Source organism: Pectinophora gossypiella, chromosome 6 (genome assembly GCF_024362695.1).
Source record: "Pectinophora gossypiella chromosome 6, ilPecGoss1.1, whole genome shotgun sequence".
NCBI classification, from domain to species: Eukaryota; Metazoa; Arthropoda; class Insecta; order Lepidoptera; family Gelechiidae; genus Pectinophora; species Pectinophora gossypiella.
Window position 1 is genome coordinate 2424407 of NC_065409.1, and position 16853 is coordinate 2441259.

The 16853-nt window shown below is 40.2% G+C and overlaps 1 protein-coding gene, 1 long non-coding RNA gene and 1 other non-coding gene across 5 annotated transcripts in view; 2 read left to right on the top strand and 1 right to left on the bottom strand.

Annotated features, from left to right (window-relative positions):
- Positions 1 to 15309, top strand: part of LOC126367346 (uncharacterized) — a 42279-nt gene extending 26970 nt beyond the window's left edge. For 2 of the 3 annotated variants that reach the window (XM_050010836.1, XM_050010835.1), the window contains exons 3-6: positions 1090 to 1275; positions 5234 to 5407; positions 6302 to 6559; positions 7785 to 8188. In XM_050010836.1, the coding sequence (XP_049866793.1) occupies positions 1090 to 1275; positions 5234 to 5407; positions 6302 to 6559; positions 7785 to 8009 (843 nt within the window). In that variant the 3' untranslated portion in view covers positions 8010 to 8188. Of the gene's footprint in view, positions 1 to 1089; positions 1276 to 5233; positions 5408 to 6301; positions 6560 to 7784; positions 8189 to 11211; positions 11431 to 12170; positions 12357 to 14020; positions 14234 to 14635 lie in introns of those variants that run through there. The other variant, XM_050010834.1, reaches the window with a different exon arrangement.
- Positions 1 to 16853, bottom strand: part of LOC126367414 (uncharacterized) — a 97650-nt gene that overhangs the window by 3066 nt on the left and 77731 nt on the right. The window lies entirely within an intron of this gene.
- Positions 8567 to 8637, top strand: Trnag-gcc (transfer RNA glycine (anticodon GCC)). The gene has a single exon. It is a non-coding gene; the product is annotated as a tRNA-Gly (tRNA).

The following is a 16853-nucleotide window of genomic DNA, read 5'->3' on the forward strand; positions in this document are numbered from 1 at the left end:
ATTTAGTCAGGATGTGATGTTTTTTGACGTGATTTATTGTAGATTTGCCGCAAATGGCGTTAACTACTTGGTCGGACAAACGGGGAGCACTGATTGGTTCTCACCCAGTACAAAATTTAAGACAACAGGCCTGCGGGGAGTTGGTCTTGAACCGATGTTCAAGCCCAACTTACCCAAAACGACCCTAGTGGGTCGATAGCGATAAGCGATAAATGAGGAAAATTGTCGACCACCCACGCCGGCAGGGTTGGTATCGGGGTTAGTCAGGATGAGAAAAGCTTAAGAAAATTTATGAGTAGGGATTTAGTAAGTCCGGCTGATTAAGCACTTTGCCTCACGACTTTAACTGAGAACCACTACTGAAGAGTTGAATAGCGTTCAATTAATTATCAAAGATTGGTATGCATTCTTGCTTTTGCTGCTATTTTGCAACGTGCGTTTCGTCTATTCACCGATAAGAGAACAAATCCGGTCACAACGCGTTGAGCTGGATTCAACCACAACGAGAAATTCGTGTTACGGAATATGGACCTTTTCAATACTCACAATGCGTATTGGTTTAATGAAACTGCCACAAAGAAATTCGTGTTGTGGTTCCCGAGATGCTGCTCAAATCTTTCTGGCGATATTTCGCGGTATGTATTTGTGAACTGAGTCACTGAGTCAAACCTGTTGAGGTCCAGGACACAGATTTGCTGGAGAAGAGGATTTGGTCGAGGACACGGACCGAAGCCGAAGCCTCTTCTAAACGCCATCGCCAGGCAGAAAATTCTCTTTGTAACGCTGCGACTCATTACCGCGGTAAGCATGCACTTGCACATATTTAGCCATATAGAACCGTTGGTATAAGATCCATTTTGTGGTCGTTTCGTTAAACCAATAGTTTTTAAAAAATGTGGCCAGATCCAAAGGGTGTTTCTGATCAAGGGTAATTTCAGGCGTAAATTATGCGACATGTGTGTTGCATTTTACATTTATTTTAATTCTTATTCTAGATAGAGTACTTTAAATAGGCGACCTTATTTATATTCCTTTGTGCAGAAAATCTATTTTTATTGTCTCGTTCTTTCAAAACTCTTTTTTTTTCAGCTCCTGTCAATAGCGACGATAGCAGTGACCGTGGCGACAGGCGTCGCGACCAAGATCTACAGCAGCGACATGTCTGGGCGCCTAGTCGCCATGATCCTTCTGGCTGTGACGGCAGCCATCACCCTTTGCGTCACCATCTACTCCTCAATAGCTATCTTCAGGAAACAAAGTCGGCCTGTTCATGTAGTGAGTACTTTTTCTACATAGATAGGCGATTCTCACAGTGCCTCGCATGATGCAGCGTAGCGCGTGGATGCGTGTTCTTCCGTTGTTTGTAAGTATCTCCGTTTGTATAGAAAACACGCACAGTGTAACACACAGAAAATGTATCCACGCGTGTTCATGCGGATCACGCGCATACAAGCGGAGAAACATGCACCCCCGCGCGTAGGTGCGGGGCGCGACGCAAGGTATAGCACGCCGAATCCCGCAGTGCTGCGCGTGATTTTGGAACGGCTTTGAAATGAAAGCCGCCGTGCCTTAATCTACAAAACGCCGCTACGCGCGTGAGTGCGTAAAAACCCGCACGATGATGCAGATCAGCACTTCCGCAGGTATGCGCGTAGGTGCGGCTACACGCAACATGCAGCATGATGCGGCGCAGTGTGAGAATCGCCATAATCTCACCACTGACTGTTAGTCACTGTGGTCCTGTGATTCACTGGCTTGCTTCTCAAACGGGGAGCGCCGGTTCGAGTCCCGGTACCGGACGTGCACCAATCAGTCATTAATTTATCTGAAGCACAGTTGTTGACGTCAGATCTGGCAGCCCCCATTGCCTAGTTTTGTTGATTATATGGTGCATAGCAACGGGGTAAAGTAAGGTTTTTTATATTAAGTAAGTACTATAATTTTGTGTACCTACTTTTTCTCATTGCTTCTATGCTGTTCTGGGAGCAAATAAAAAACATAGAAAACGTTCAGCTGCTTGCCTTCCCGGGCATGTCGTAAAAACTGACAGAGGGATTGTGTCCTCTAACATGATGGACTAATGTTATGGGCGATAGGCTGATCCCTTATCACCATAAGGTTCATCATATCCAGCTTACGACATCGTATCAACAGTGGCTGCAAGTTGTCTTTGATTACTTGTGGCTCTGCCCACCCCATTAGGGATTACGGGCGTGAGTTTATGTATGTACTTTTTCTCATTAATAAGTTGGTGGGGTTTTCTCAACGGATCGGACCTGAGTTGCGTGTGGTGTTACGCCACAGACTATGGCTTATCTGACATCCTGCCCCGCGTGCCCTGATACCTGTACGCGAGAGGAGCTGATGAATGTCACCGAAAATGCTGTCCGAGTGGCAAAATACTGGGTTGAAAAAACCTGAATGCCATCGAAACGACAAGAAGAAGAAGTTGGTCATCAACACATTGGTCTAACAGAAAGCTCAGGTGTGGGTACATAGTTCATCTTGCGATGGATGTACCTCTGACTACCCCAATTGAGATATAGTCGTGAGCTTATGTTATGTTATTCACCAGATGACGAATTGTGAACTTATATACATTGTTTTAAGTTTACGCGGTTATTAAATGGGGATATGAGACTCATGAGGGAGTCTCATATCCCCATTTAAACGCGGTAAGAACCCGTTATTATGTGTTTTAATTGTGAACTTATATGTTTGAACTTTTACATAATTCCTCACCTTATGGTTGTCTGGAAAAAATCGCTTTAATCGATAAGGCCGCCATTTGCGAGTGAAGTCTCTTTTAAACGGACAAACGTGGAAAGAGGTGTGACTTTACGTTATCGCGGCTAAAATTAGTGATGTGCCTAATCAATCGATTTTACTCTATCTAACAACACTATACTCTAAACATAAACTCACACCCGTAATCCGTAAGGAGGTAGGCAGATTCTTAAGCAATCAGAATATAACTTGCTGCTATATTTACGATAAGTCCGGGAACATAGTTAAGAATTAAACTTGCTTGATTGCAAAGTCATTAGTACTTAACTATCAAGGTTAATATAATCTAATATTGCATAATAGTATTATACCTGCTCACATAAAATCAGCTTTTCATCAATAAAAAATACAATAACAAGTCATAAATCACATAAAACCATAACTCGTTATGATTTGACGATAACAATAAGACATAAAATTCATAACTACCCACTTAAACAACGGGTTATATTAAACGAATTTCACGTAGTTTTATAACACATAATGCTACATAAATTCACGCTCTTAATCCCTAATGGAGTGAGCAGAGCTACAAGTAAATAGATGAAAACTTGCAGCCACTTTTGATATGAAGCTCTCACTCGGTACAAATAAGACAACAGGCCTGAGGATGCCCAGTTAGGCGCCAACCTCGGCTCAGGGCGTCGACTGAGATGGTTATATTTGAAAGAATTAATCGACCCTAGTGGGCCGAAAGCGATAAGCGCTGAATGAGGGAAGTCGTCGACCATGCCGGCGGAGTGAGAGTTGGGGTTCTGAAGTGCTTCTTGTCGCGAGCTGATTGGCTGCCTCTATGGTTAGGTTAGGTTACGTTAGGTAATGTCCCTTCTTTTTCTTCTTCTATCGTGTGGGTTGTGAGGTGGATTATCAACCATGGTGTCAGGGTTATTACTGAGCCTAGGCCACTGATATGACTCATGTAACGACTACGTACTTACATCAGTAAGTAATAACCGGGATCGACGGATTAACGTGCCTTCCGAAGCACGGATCATCTTACTTTTGGACAATCAGGTGATCAGCCTTGGGTGATCTGCAACGGAACTAGGGATCATAAAGTGAGTTTTACGATATGTCCCCACGGGGATTCGATCTTCGGATCGTGAGCACGACACTCAACCACGGAGGCCTTATAACGTCGCTAAGCGGGATGTATTCGGAAGCCGCAGCGCAGAATGAGGATATCATCGACCACGGCGGCGGGGTCGGTATCGGGAGTCTGTTCCGTTGTCATTCTAAACAATTATTGTAACTCAGCAATTTTTATGGTACAAAATTATGGCATACTAAATTGTAATTTTATAGTGCTAATCTAGAAACAAGGTTATTTACTTGTGACCTTGGGTGCCTGAAAGAGTAATGTATTCAGGTTGAATGGAGCAGGAGGTGGCATATCACGCGATACCGCCAGTTTAGGTGGCCAGACAACCGATTATAATACCGTTTGAAAATTGTGAAGTACCTTGTTAAAATAAATTAGATTCAGTTCCTAGAATAAGCGTGTATAAGGATTATAGTAGAATTGAACAGAAAACTTCAATTGGAAACGATAATAAGTAAATTAGTTCGAGGTAAGTACTTACTTATTAACAGTCCAGTCTTTATTTTATGCCAATCTGTCCCAATAATTTGCTTACCAAGACTATCTCCTAAACAGCCTGAACATCATTATTCGAATGAATTTCAGAGAAATACGTATTTTCTTGTTTCAAACTTTTTAGAGCGTGATTTTTCCGTAGTCGGCTTTTAGTTTTTAAAGTTATATTTCTGTAACTTTCGTGAAAAGTAATAGTAATATATAAAAACCGCCTATATAAGTCCCACTGCTGAGCACAGGTCCCCCTCAATCAACCTGGGGGAGGGGTATATCTACTAGCTACTCGCTAGGTAGATGGAAGATGTTACCCGCGACTTCGTTCGCGTGAAACCCCGTTGTAATAACTTAGAAGTTTCATACAAACTTTGTCACCCCATTTAAGCCCCTTAGGGGTTGTATTGCTTATTAAGGACTTACGTTCTAAAAGGAACCCCCATGCAAAATTTGAGACTCCTAGCACTTGTGTACTTTCTGAGATTTCGCGATGAGTGAGTCAGTCACCTTTCGTTTTTATGGAACCCAAAAAATGTTGGAAGAGAATGAAAATTGACATCATCATCATCTCCTTAGCATTATCTCGGTTTTCACAGGGTCCATTTACCTAACCTGAATATTTGACAGGTCCGGTTTTTTACAAAAGCGACTGCCTGTCTGACTTTCCAAGCGAAGGGAAAACCAGCCCAATACAGGTTAGGTCACTTACCTCCGAAAAAGCAATTTCTCGGAAATGTGGGTTTCCTCACGATGTTTTCCTTCACCGCAGAGCACGTGATAATCAAAATGAAAATTTACGTGTATCAGATTTAAGGATATTATATTTACTTCATCATTCTCGTAATATCGTTGCAGGCAGCAGTTGCATTAGTCATCATAGCGATCATCCAGGCGGTTATATGCGGGGTGTCCGTGAGAGTGACGGCTGAGGACGAATTTAACCTCACGCGGTCCCTCACGGAGTCCTTCCACTTGTCCAAGGAAGACAGCCCCCGGCATGTCAGGATCTGGGCTACCACACAGTATGATGTAAGTACCTACTTATAACTTTTTACTAGGTAAAAATGTACCTTAGCACACCGGACGCTTCATACAAAACACCTCGTTTTGCACAGACACTACACATTGACGTTATCGTACAGTCACGAGTACTAATATGTATACACTTTGCACAATCATGTCACATTAACTTTTTTGAAAATTTAAATCGTATACTTACCTCATTATATGTCAAATATGATAGTGCGACATGGTTCTAAAGTGAGTCCATGATATTGTTCATGACTGTACGTACACGCGCATCTGTGTATGTGACGTCTGATGCCCATACGATTGAAGACTAAAGTAAGACCGAGAGGGGGTGAGGTAAACCTAGCTCAGCTGCTGGTGGGGAGCGGAGAGTTGCCGTTCTATACGTAGTATTGTTCCTTATTCTATGACCTTAGGCTGCAGTTTCGAAAGTCGAAGCCGTCGATACAAATTGCGCAGCGCGCGGTGTGGTTACCGTGCCGTGAGGACTGGTGTACATAACCAAATATAATTATTCATACATAAATAGCCTATTACGTCCCACTGCTGGGCACAGGCCTCTTCTCAATCAACCGGAGAGGGTATAATTATTCATATTCTATCAATTTCGAGACGTTCCTTTTGTTTTAGTCCTGGAGAGTTAAAAAACGCCACTTTGAAACGATTCACCTAAAAAGCAATATTGCAATTTGACATTTGCGCGTATAAAACATTGGCTTGAAGTGAGTGTCAACAAATTTTAATGTCAAATAGCTATATTGCTCTCTTAGATACTTTGCTTGAATGTGGCCTTTTAACTCCCCTGGCTGTCAATGCGTTAGTTCTAGAACTTAGTGCATTTTTCTCCAACTTAGTTTTTATTTTTATTTTTAAATGTTCTATTATATTCATCAGCTGAGCTGCTGCGGAGTGTTCGGACCGGAAGACTACCGACCCCCCCGCCTCCCCACGTACTTCTCCCCTGACGTCCCAATCTCCTGCTGTCCCAGCTACGAGCCAGACCGCTCCGAGCTCGTCCAGGAGAGGAGTCGCGAGCTCTGCAAGTCAAAACGGGAGTACTACAATGTCGGCTGCAAGAGCTTGGTCCTCGACTGCTTCAGGGAGACAGCCACTGTCGTACTCAGCATCTGCATTACTCTGATGCTTTTTGAGGTATGTTTAGATCATCAGCTCCCTAGTGTCAGAGGAAAGAATCGATCTGCATAATCTCGATTGACACATCACTACGCTAATGAAAGTCACAACACTGGCTTCCGTACTTTGACAGATAATTCATACCGCGCATTTGAACCTGTTGCGAAATTTAATATGTTATCTTTATTGGATTGTACTCACTATTTATACTGAACTAAGTAAGTAGTAGTTCTGTCTAATACTAGTGATTTATTTATTTAGGTACACATACAGAAATACATATGAAACTATTACAGACAGCATTATAAAAAGAAAGACTTGGTATATATGCTTGCCAATTACATGCGTACACAGCATTTAACCGTAAATGAAAACAATTAAACTATATTAATACTAAACTATATAAATTATAAACTATATACTATACTTATAGTTTATATAGTATATATATAGTTTATAGTATGTATATAGTTTATATAGTTTATATAGTATATATATATGTATAGTTTATATATAACACATTTTTTATGAACAATTTTAACAAAATATATTGAGTGATATTGTTATCAAGTACTTCAGGGCGTCTTACGGCTGATGATGATGATTATTATTTATTTATTTATAGAGGTACATACAACATTACAGTGTTATCCAATGCGCTGTATGACGAGAAAAAAAAGACAATAATAGATAGATGATGATTGTTATCCCGCTTTTTCACAAGTCCGATTATCTAGAGCCACTTTATCTTTGACAGGTCCAGTTTTTGATATCTCTGACTTTCTAACCTAAGGGAAAACCAGCCTAACTATAGGTTAGGTCACATTATTGTGACTTACGTACCTCATCATCCCCCCAGCATTATCCCGTTTTCCACAGGGTCCGCTTACTTAACCTGAAGATTTGATAAGTCCGGTTTTTTACAGAAGCGACTGCCTGTCTGACCTTTCAACCTGCGAAGGGAAAACCAGCCCTTTACATGTTAGGTCACATACCTCCGAAAATATGGTTTCCTCACGACATTTGCTTCTGAGAGGTAGAGATGTGTACTTTCCATCTCCACCTCCATACCACTCCTCGCCAGCTATGTTTGTAATACGAGGCGAGCTAAAACTACCAGCAAAAGTCTTTTAACAAAATAAGTATGTGAGATAAAATGGAAAAATCTATGTTTATTTTAGAAATAGGTACGGAGCACACACTTATACCCACTTAGTGATAAACTTAATGTTTTTTTTTTCAGATTATGGAAGCAGTATTGGGTTCCTTCATATCGCGAGAGCAAACCAATAAGGTGGCTAGCCTTAAAGGAGCCGAGGAAGGAGCACCAGAAAAGCCAAAAAGACAAAAGGAAGACAGTGATCAAACCAAGTCAAAAGTAACTGCTGCAAAAGTTAAGTCTCCCGACGAGACAGAGCCAGCTAAAATAAAAACACCCGCCGTCAACAAGCCATCACAGAAGCCCTGATATACTTGATAACTTCATCAAGTGAAGATGAAGAAACGCGATCAAGTCAAGCCAACTGTGCCAAACCTAAGCCCGATCTCTTTAGCGTGAAGTTGTTATAGAAAACAATTTCATATATTTATTTATTATTTATTAAACAGCATATTTTGTAGAAATCGCTTTTATAGAAGTAAAATGACAATGAGACAATTTATTTCGTTTTTTTTAACAGCGCCACCTATTGGTATTATTTATTTCAAAAGCAGCGCCATCTATAAGTTTTGTTGGGAACTATGTGGATTAGAATGTAGGTAAGAACTAGGTTACGACGCATGCCGAGTTCAGTATATTGTTATGAGGTGGTACCGCTAGATGGCATTATCATCATCGGCCAAGATGGCATACTACAACAGTAAAACTGATAAAACATTTACTATGGCGTTGCTTAGTTGTGAAATTAAATATTATTTAATTTCAACTTTGTTCTATTTTTGAGCAATATTTGTAATTTTTTTGTTTTACACAATTAATAGGAATAGAAATGATATTGTACACTAAATTTGCGCAATCAAACATGAGCATCGGTGGTTCAGTGGTAGAATGCTCGCCTGCCACGCGGGCGGCCCGGGTTCGATTCCCGGCCGATGCATTCTTTTTTTGTGTTTGCAATATTTTTTATAAATTATCTTTTGGCAGAAAAAAGTCAAAATCCCGGGAAATTTGATGCCATAAAAAAATAAACTTGATTTTTTCGACGGAAAACACTTGATATTAATTTAGAATCATGGTCTGAATCAACCCCTCAGTATTCGTTACGATACGACGTCACTTACACACCTTGCATATTGCAGTGGAATGTGGCATTTAGCGATAAATGGGACAGATTTCTGTCTGTTGCTAGTTCATAAGAAAGATTTTGGAGGCAAGGCGCGTAAAATTTGGATACTAAGAGTAAGAAAGTTAAAAAAACAATACTTAGATGATCAATGTCGTGAGTCGACCGCTGGACTATGACCATAGAATAAGGAATAATACTACGAATAGAACAGCAATTCTCCGCTCTCCACCAAACGAAGGACGTAATATACGATCCCGACGACCCGATTACTAGCCATAGAGGCGGCCAATCAGCTCGCGACACTAAACACTTCAGAACCACGACACCGACCCTGCCGGCGTGGTCGACGATTGCCCTCATTCAGCGCTTATCGCTATCGACCCACGACGCCCTGAGCCGAAGTTCGCGCCCAACTTAGCAGCCTCAGGCCTGTTGTCTTAAATTTTGTACCGGGTGAGAGCCCTCAGCGCTCCCCATTAGTCCGGCCAAGTAGTTAATGCCATCTGCGCCAAATCTACAATAAGTCACGTCCAAAAGCTCTCCACCAGCGTCTGAACTAGATTCCCCCCCCCCCCCCCCCCCCCTACCCTCGAACATAGTTTAAACTTGAATCGTACCTACCTAAGTAAGTTTGAATGACGGTTGAATTAGGTATTGTAAGTGGCTGTCACACAGTTGCGCGTGTTGATAATGTCAATGTGTAGTGTCTGTGTAAAACGAGGTTGTTTGTATGAAGTGTCCCGGTTGTGCTACGACGGCGCTTCTAGAAGATATACCTCATAAAGTGATATGAAGCATCAAGCCCAAATTAATTAGCTCAAGTTTTATTGCCGACAGATTAAACAGCAAATTAATAGAACATGGAGGCCCATTCCGATTAATTTCCTCCATAATTCACACGTATCGACCATGGCACACATTTTTCATTGGATATTCACTTTGCTATTATTGAAATTTATACAATTTTCATACGAATGTAAGTAAAGCTTTTTTTTCTAACGTGACTTATTGTAGATTTGCCGCAAATGGCATTAACTACTTGGCCGGAAAAACTAACCGGCCAAGTAGTTAATCCGGCCAAGTGTAAGTAAAGTAACACCTGCACAATATAAAAAAAAAATAGATTATTCGCGTTTTGTTTTCATAATAGTACTTATTTGCTTTGGACCATATTTTTGCATCTGTCATCTTCAAAAGTACTCTAGATCACTCCCTAGCATTATCCCGTTTTTCATAGGGTCCGCTTACCTAACCTGAAGATTTGACAGGTCCGGTTTTTTACAGAAGCCACTGTCTAACCCGCGAAGGGAAAACCAGTCCAATACAGATTAGGTCACATACATCCTAAAATGCATATCTCGGGAATGTGGGTTTCCTCACGATGTTTTCTTTCACCGCTGAGTACGTGGTAATCATAATTGGGTCGTTCTTCTTTTTTATCGACAATGATCTGTCCTACGTACTGCTTTTAATAAGTTATGTTTTAGAATTTTATTTCATGTTTCCATTGTCCAAAAATATAGTTATCTAAATTATACTCAAAATACAAGCAAAATACTAATCGGTTCCTCAATTAGTTATTAATGTAGCTTCATTGTTTTTCACAAAATTTTGTGACAGAGTGGTATATTGAAATGCTGTCTCCGATGAAAAGGGCCACTCTGTCACAATATTTTTTGGAATGCGCCTGCAAAGAAAAGTATGTTACCAAGATAAAGAGAACCACTAAATAGTCCTTTACGGACAGATCTTTATATGATGTTTTAAAATATTTATTGCCGTTATAATTTTAAAGATGTTAAGTCCGATTAATTAGGAAAATGTCTTTTTATTGTCGATAAAAAAGAAGAACGACCCAATTATGATTCAAACTCTGTGCTGGATTCGAACCTGCGACCTCACGTCACGGCTCCTCAAAAAAGAACTCTAGATATTATTGAAAAAAGAAATATTCTTTGCAGACTCATCATCATCTCCCTAGCGTTATCCCGTTTTTTTCACACATAATACACATTTATATCTGAAAGGTCTTCATAATATCATGTGACATGCAAAATATGTACTTAAATAAATACAACCCTACATAGTCCGTTCTCGTAACATCTAGAAAGAAAAGAAAGAAAGAAAAATGTATTATTTAGGACACCACAGATATGAATTACATAATATACATTACAATGACGCTGACGTCACATCAAAAGTCAACGCACACACGAAATATTTTCTATATAGAAACATGGAAAACGAACACAGAAGCTTATACCTAAATTAAAATGTGACGTCATGTCGGCTTAGCTTAAATTACATCTAATAAACGGCATTCTGTGTTGTTAGTACTCCCTGTCTAAGAGAGAAGTAGTAACTCTTCTTTTTTCTTTTTTCCAGTGCCCCATAACTTCTGTTACGAGAGACTAAACAAGACAAACTGTGGGGGTCCCCCTACATACGTCTTCACCTACTACCAAGAAGGGTCCCGCTGCGAAATAGATATCTGGAAGGGCTGCCCTTCACGGAACCGATTTGACAATGAAGCTATATGCTCTCACTTCTGCATCGGAAGACTAAGATACAATAGCGTGGAAAACGAAATTTCTGAAGAACAGAGTAAATTGGTTTATTTTTCTGGTTTACCTTATTGTAGATGGATCATTACTTGGATAACGGCCTCCGTAGTCCAGTGGTTGAGCGTTGGGCCCACGACCCGGAGGACCCGGGATCGAATCCCGGTGGTGACATATCATAAAAATCACTTTGTGATCCCTAGTTTGGTTAGGGCTTATCACCTGATTGTTCGAAAGTAAGATGATCCGTGTTTCGGAAGGCACGTTAAGCCGTTGGTCTCGGTTACTACTTACTGATGTATGTAGTCGTTACATGAGGTATGTCAGGGGCCTTTGGCAGCTCAATAATAACCCTGACACCAGGGTTGATGAGGTTGGTATTCCACGTCACAACCCACACGATAAGAAGAAGATGATTACTTGGATGGACAGAGAGTGCCAGTGGTGGATTCAGTAGGGAACGAAGGGACTTAAGCCTGTCAAAAGCATCTGCTGACTGCTATTAAAATCAGTTACTTTTTACTAAACGTCAAAACACGAAATTACAATGGAATTTGTTTGAAAAAGCAACCTGTGACGTCATAGAAAAACGTGATTAAATACCGCACTTGTTATTAAGTACATGACAATTCATAAATAAGTTACTTAAATAGAAAAAAGAAAACGTTTTGTCACCTTTAGATCTGTCTTCATTTAGTAATCAGAATTTTAATAATTTATTTTTGACTTAGGAAACTATCCAATTGTCCGAAAAGTACGATTAATCCTGTCTTTATTTTTCAGATCATACAAGTTACTGTGATGGCCAATTGAACTCAACAGATTGTGGTCTCGAACGAGAGAAAGTTTACACGTTTGACCGACGAACCAAGTCGTGCATCCCGAGTGTATGGAGAGGATGTCCCTCTACAAACATGTTTCGCAGGGAACAGAAATGTGAAGAACAATGCTTGCTAATCAAACGTACCGGTGAATATTATAGAATCTCTCCTCTTACTGACAATAATACAACGAAAACAGACAACGAAAACAGTACTGAAACAAACGGAATGAGTTCGCTAGAATCCGATTATGATGATGAAATGGAATCAGCATTGGAACCAATTGAAACAGAAGACGACTCTGATTACGAGTCCGACTAGACTTACTTAGTACTCAAATTGAAAAACAAAAACAGACAACGAAAACAGTATTTAGTTTTGTCGAATTGTCCACAATGTTTCTTCCATGATGGTCACCTTTCCATTGGCACTCAAAATGGAATCCCAAGGTCTTGTAGTAGGTTAAAATAAACTACTTAAAAGACTTGTGACTTGTATTTCATTTCTTAGACTGTAACCTGGACTGTACAAAGAAAAATCTTATCGCAGAAAGAGATATTAGTGACGAGAGGACGATAAGTTGAGATGTAAATGAAATATGTAAGGTACGGGTTAATACGATGATTTTAAAAGAACGTCTAGGGCCCTGTGCGAGGTTTTTCTTGCAGCTTATTTTCCCCGGATGTACCTATATCCGAGGGGATACAAACCGTATGTTTGTGAGAAGCTGCAGTAGTTTTAGGCGGATGAGGCGTTCGTTATGTAAAAAATGACGATTCAAAGTGTAACTATGTTATCTTTTGAACAAAGATATTTTTGAATTTGAATTTTATGCTTAAAGGCCCTTTGTAACTCGTAGGTCATCATTTATAACGATTAAATAAATTCGAGAAGAACTGCTTAACGATACTTTTGAAGCCACGAGATCATTACCTAACACAGCCTCACGCTTGTAGTAATAGGGGGTGAGCGTATTGTCATTAATCGGATACAAATCTTGGAAACAACATGATGTAATTTTTTTTGATCCAAACTTGAATTCAAACTCATAAAGACGAATTCAAATCAATGCCTTCAAAACACCTGAAATCAATGCCAGAGATTTCACCTATAATGCTTTAATTAGACCAGGGATTACAGTTGACTTAAAATCACTTCACGGGAAATCAAACTCGGGACCTCTAGGTCATGAGACAATAGAGGCGTTCTAGAATTTATTAGGTACCTGCGTCATAAAGTGATATGAAGCATCAAGTCCAAATTAATTAGTATCAAATTTTATTGCCCATAAATCCAATAAAAAATAATAAGTATCACACACCGGTCACTTGATCACATCCGATTAGTTTCTTCTGCAATTTAAAAGTATCAACCATGGTATATATTTTTCATTGGATAATTACTTTGCTTTTATTGAAATTCATAAACTTTTCATACGAATGTAAGTCAAATGTATAAAATCTTGATTTATCGCTTTACGTTTTTACAACAGAATCGAAATTTTAGAATTCGAACACTGTTAGTTCAAAAAATGCAATGGCAGAATTTGTATGTCTACGTTTGACCCATTTCGAGAAACATCGATGGTCCAATTAAAGAGCCAACTCAGTGCTTTTTGAGACGTAATTTCCTGTAAATTTGCCTTGAATGGTATTGACAACTTGGGTGGACAAATCGGGAGCACTGAGAACTCTCACCCGGTTCAAAATGGTCCAATTAAGGAACCTTAACCGGTTCAGTGATGGCTTATTTACAAACTTTTTTTGTAACAGAGAAGTGAGGTACATTTTTATTTTTTTTATTTCTTTACAGTGCCCCCTGAATACTGTTTCAAGAATCTAAACAGAACCGACTGTGGGGGGAAACCCACACACGTCTTCACCTACTACAGGGAAGGGTCCCGGTGTGAAATAGAAGTATGGAAGGGCTGCCCCACCCGCAACAGATTCGACAGTGAAGCTACGTGCTCTCATTTCTGCATCGGAAGATTGAGATACGAGGAGAACGAAATTCCAGATGAACCGAGTAAATTAGCTTTACGCTTTTCAACTTAGCTTGTGATTTGTATCGGATGACATTCCTTACTTAGCTGGTCTAATAGAAAGCATCAGTAGCGGATAAGAGAAGAACCAAGGGTCTTGAGTCCATCAAAAGCATCTGGGTATAAATCAGATGGTGTGCAGTTGTTAATATCTTGATATTGTCCCACATTTCCATTGCGGCTTGCAATTAAACATTTCCTGCAATAACAACCTAACTAATCAATGTTTTTGGAAAAAGCAAGCTTTTTTGTCACGGTATCACTAACACACTGTATAGATAGGTGCCAAATGCATTTAAAGAATTAGCAGTGCTGTGCGCTGCAGGATAGTTTGCGGCAGGAAATCTCTATGTTCAGGCAAAGAAATATTTACTTTTACATTTCAGTTAAAAATCCATGCAAAGGAACCTTCAATGGCGGAGACTGTTCCTCATCTCCTCTGGAAGTATACACATATGACCAACAATCCAACAGATGTGTAAAACGCATATGGAAAGGCTGCACGGGTAGTAATCAGAACATGTTCAAAGATGAAATACAATGTATGGATATGTGCGTAGGAATCGATCGTGATTGGTGGGTAGATAAATTAAATAATTTAACAAGTAAAGAACAACATGATATTGATAAAGTTTTGGAGGTTATAACTGAGGAGTCTACGACTGACGGATCGACGACTGAAGATTCTATGGGTGAATCCATGATTGAAGATGCTACAGAGATACCGACTACAACTCTCGATGAATACGACGACGAAAATTTTATATATGACGTGTCCAACGAGACATTAGACGATGCGAACGCTCCAAATGATTTTACGCAGAAGAAAAAGCTCCATACGCTGTCACACAGTATGTATTTTTTTGTCTGTAAATCATGTCTCATCATGTTTTGAAGTATGGTGGTTAAACAATTTAAACATCATCTAAATACCTCCTCAACCTACGTCAGATAATTTTCTCTAATAGTAAGTAGGCTCTTTTTTAAATGCTTTATCGCAGGTTTGCTTTAAATGGCATTAAATAATTGGCTAGACAAATGAAAAGCATTGGGGGCTCTCATCCGGTACAAAATAGTAAAGCATGTTTTGTATACTACTAGAGAAAATTATGGGTTGGTACCTATATTGTATTAATTCCTTCTTTACCCTGCTGGTACTGGAGATGTATGCTACACTAGTATACATGGTACGATGACCACCTTCCACTAAGTAGCTCCAGGACTCGCTTGCCTACTTTTTTATAATATTATACAGTCCCCGCGGCACAGCAAACGCGCCGCGTGCGTTTCGAATTGTATCGACTGCTTCGTCCAATAGACGCGCGTAGTGAATGCTATCTACATAGATAAACGTCGTACGGCTATTGGTTGAAGCCCTTGATTTACTGTGCCGAGGGGGTTGGAATAAAAAAGTACAACTTGCTTAATTTTATTTTACAGAAATTAAAGGTAAGGCAGATCATTTATTGTAAATCACGAAAACTGATATCATTTATAACCGTGTCGATGACCAAGCGCACCTACCTCGATGTCAGGTTTCTTATATATATCCGCCACAGGCTCCTGAGGCGGCTGTCTTTACTTTAGTAAATAGAAACTAGAACCTAATGTTTTTTATGCACTGGGCTCTCCGCCTGAAGATTTTGATTCTGTGGTATTTATCTAATGACAAGGTAGAAAAACAGAATAGACCTTTCGTCACTTATGTCGGTACATTTGCCGTAGGTACGCTAGCGGTAGGTAAATACTAGTATTACAATACTAGTATTGCGATGCGAGAGCTCTATTCAGAGAAAGACCACACGGAGGTTGTCTTTACAATGCGTCAATGCAATATCAGGGGCCTTGTCATAGGTCCGTTAGCAGGTGCTAGCGGTAGGTAAGTACTAGCAATGCGATGTGAGCTCCATTCAGAGAGAGACCACACGGAGGTGGACGTTACGTTGCGTCAATACTTTGCCAGGGGCCTTTCCAGACGTACGCTGGCAGGTGCTAGCGGTAGGTAAGTACTAGCATTGCGATGTGAGCTCCATTCAGAGAGAGACCACATGGAGGTTGACGTTACGTTGCGTCAATACTTTGCCAGGGGCCTTGCCGGACGTACGCTGGCAGGTGCTAGCGGTAGGTAAATACTAGCATTGCGATGTGAGCTCCATTCAGAGAGAGACCACACGGAGGTTGTCATTACATTGCGTCGATGCAATATCAGGGGCCTTGTCATAGGTACGCTAGCAGGTGCTAGCGGTAGGTAAGTACTAGCATTGCTATGTGAGCTCTATTCAGAGAGAGACCACACGGAGGTTGTCGTTACGTTGCTTCGATGCAATGTCAGCCTTTTTCAGCTCCATATGTATAACACTCACTAGATTATAAAACTTTTCACATCATCCATAGCTTTTTTTGTATCGTACAACCACAATTAGAGCTTATGTAAGGTACTAAAACCGATGTAGCAGACCAGCCACAAAAATCTTAGTGCAACCGCTTCACATGCCGATGCGTTTCTGAGGTTTCTGGGCATATTCTCTTGATTTTATGATCTGTTAATTATAAAAATACAACTTTGATCATGTCTTGTTTCACAGGTGATGACGGTAAGGCACA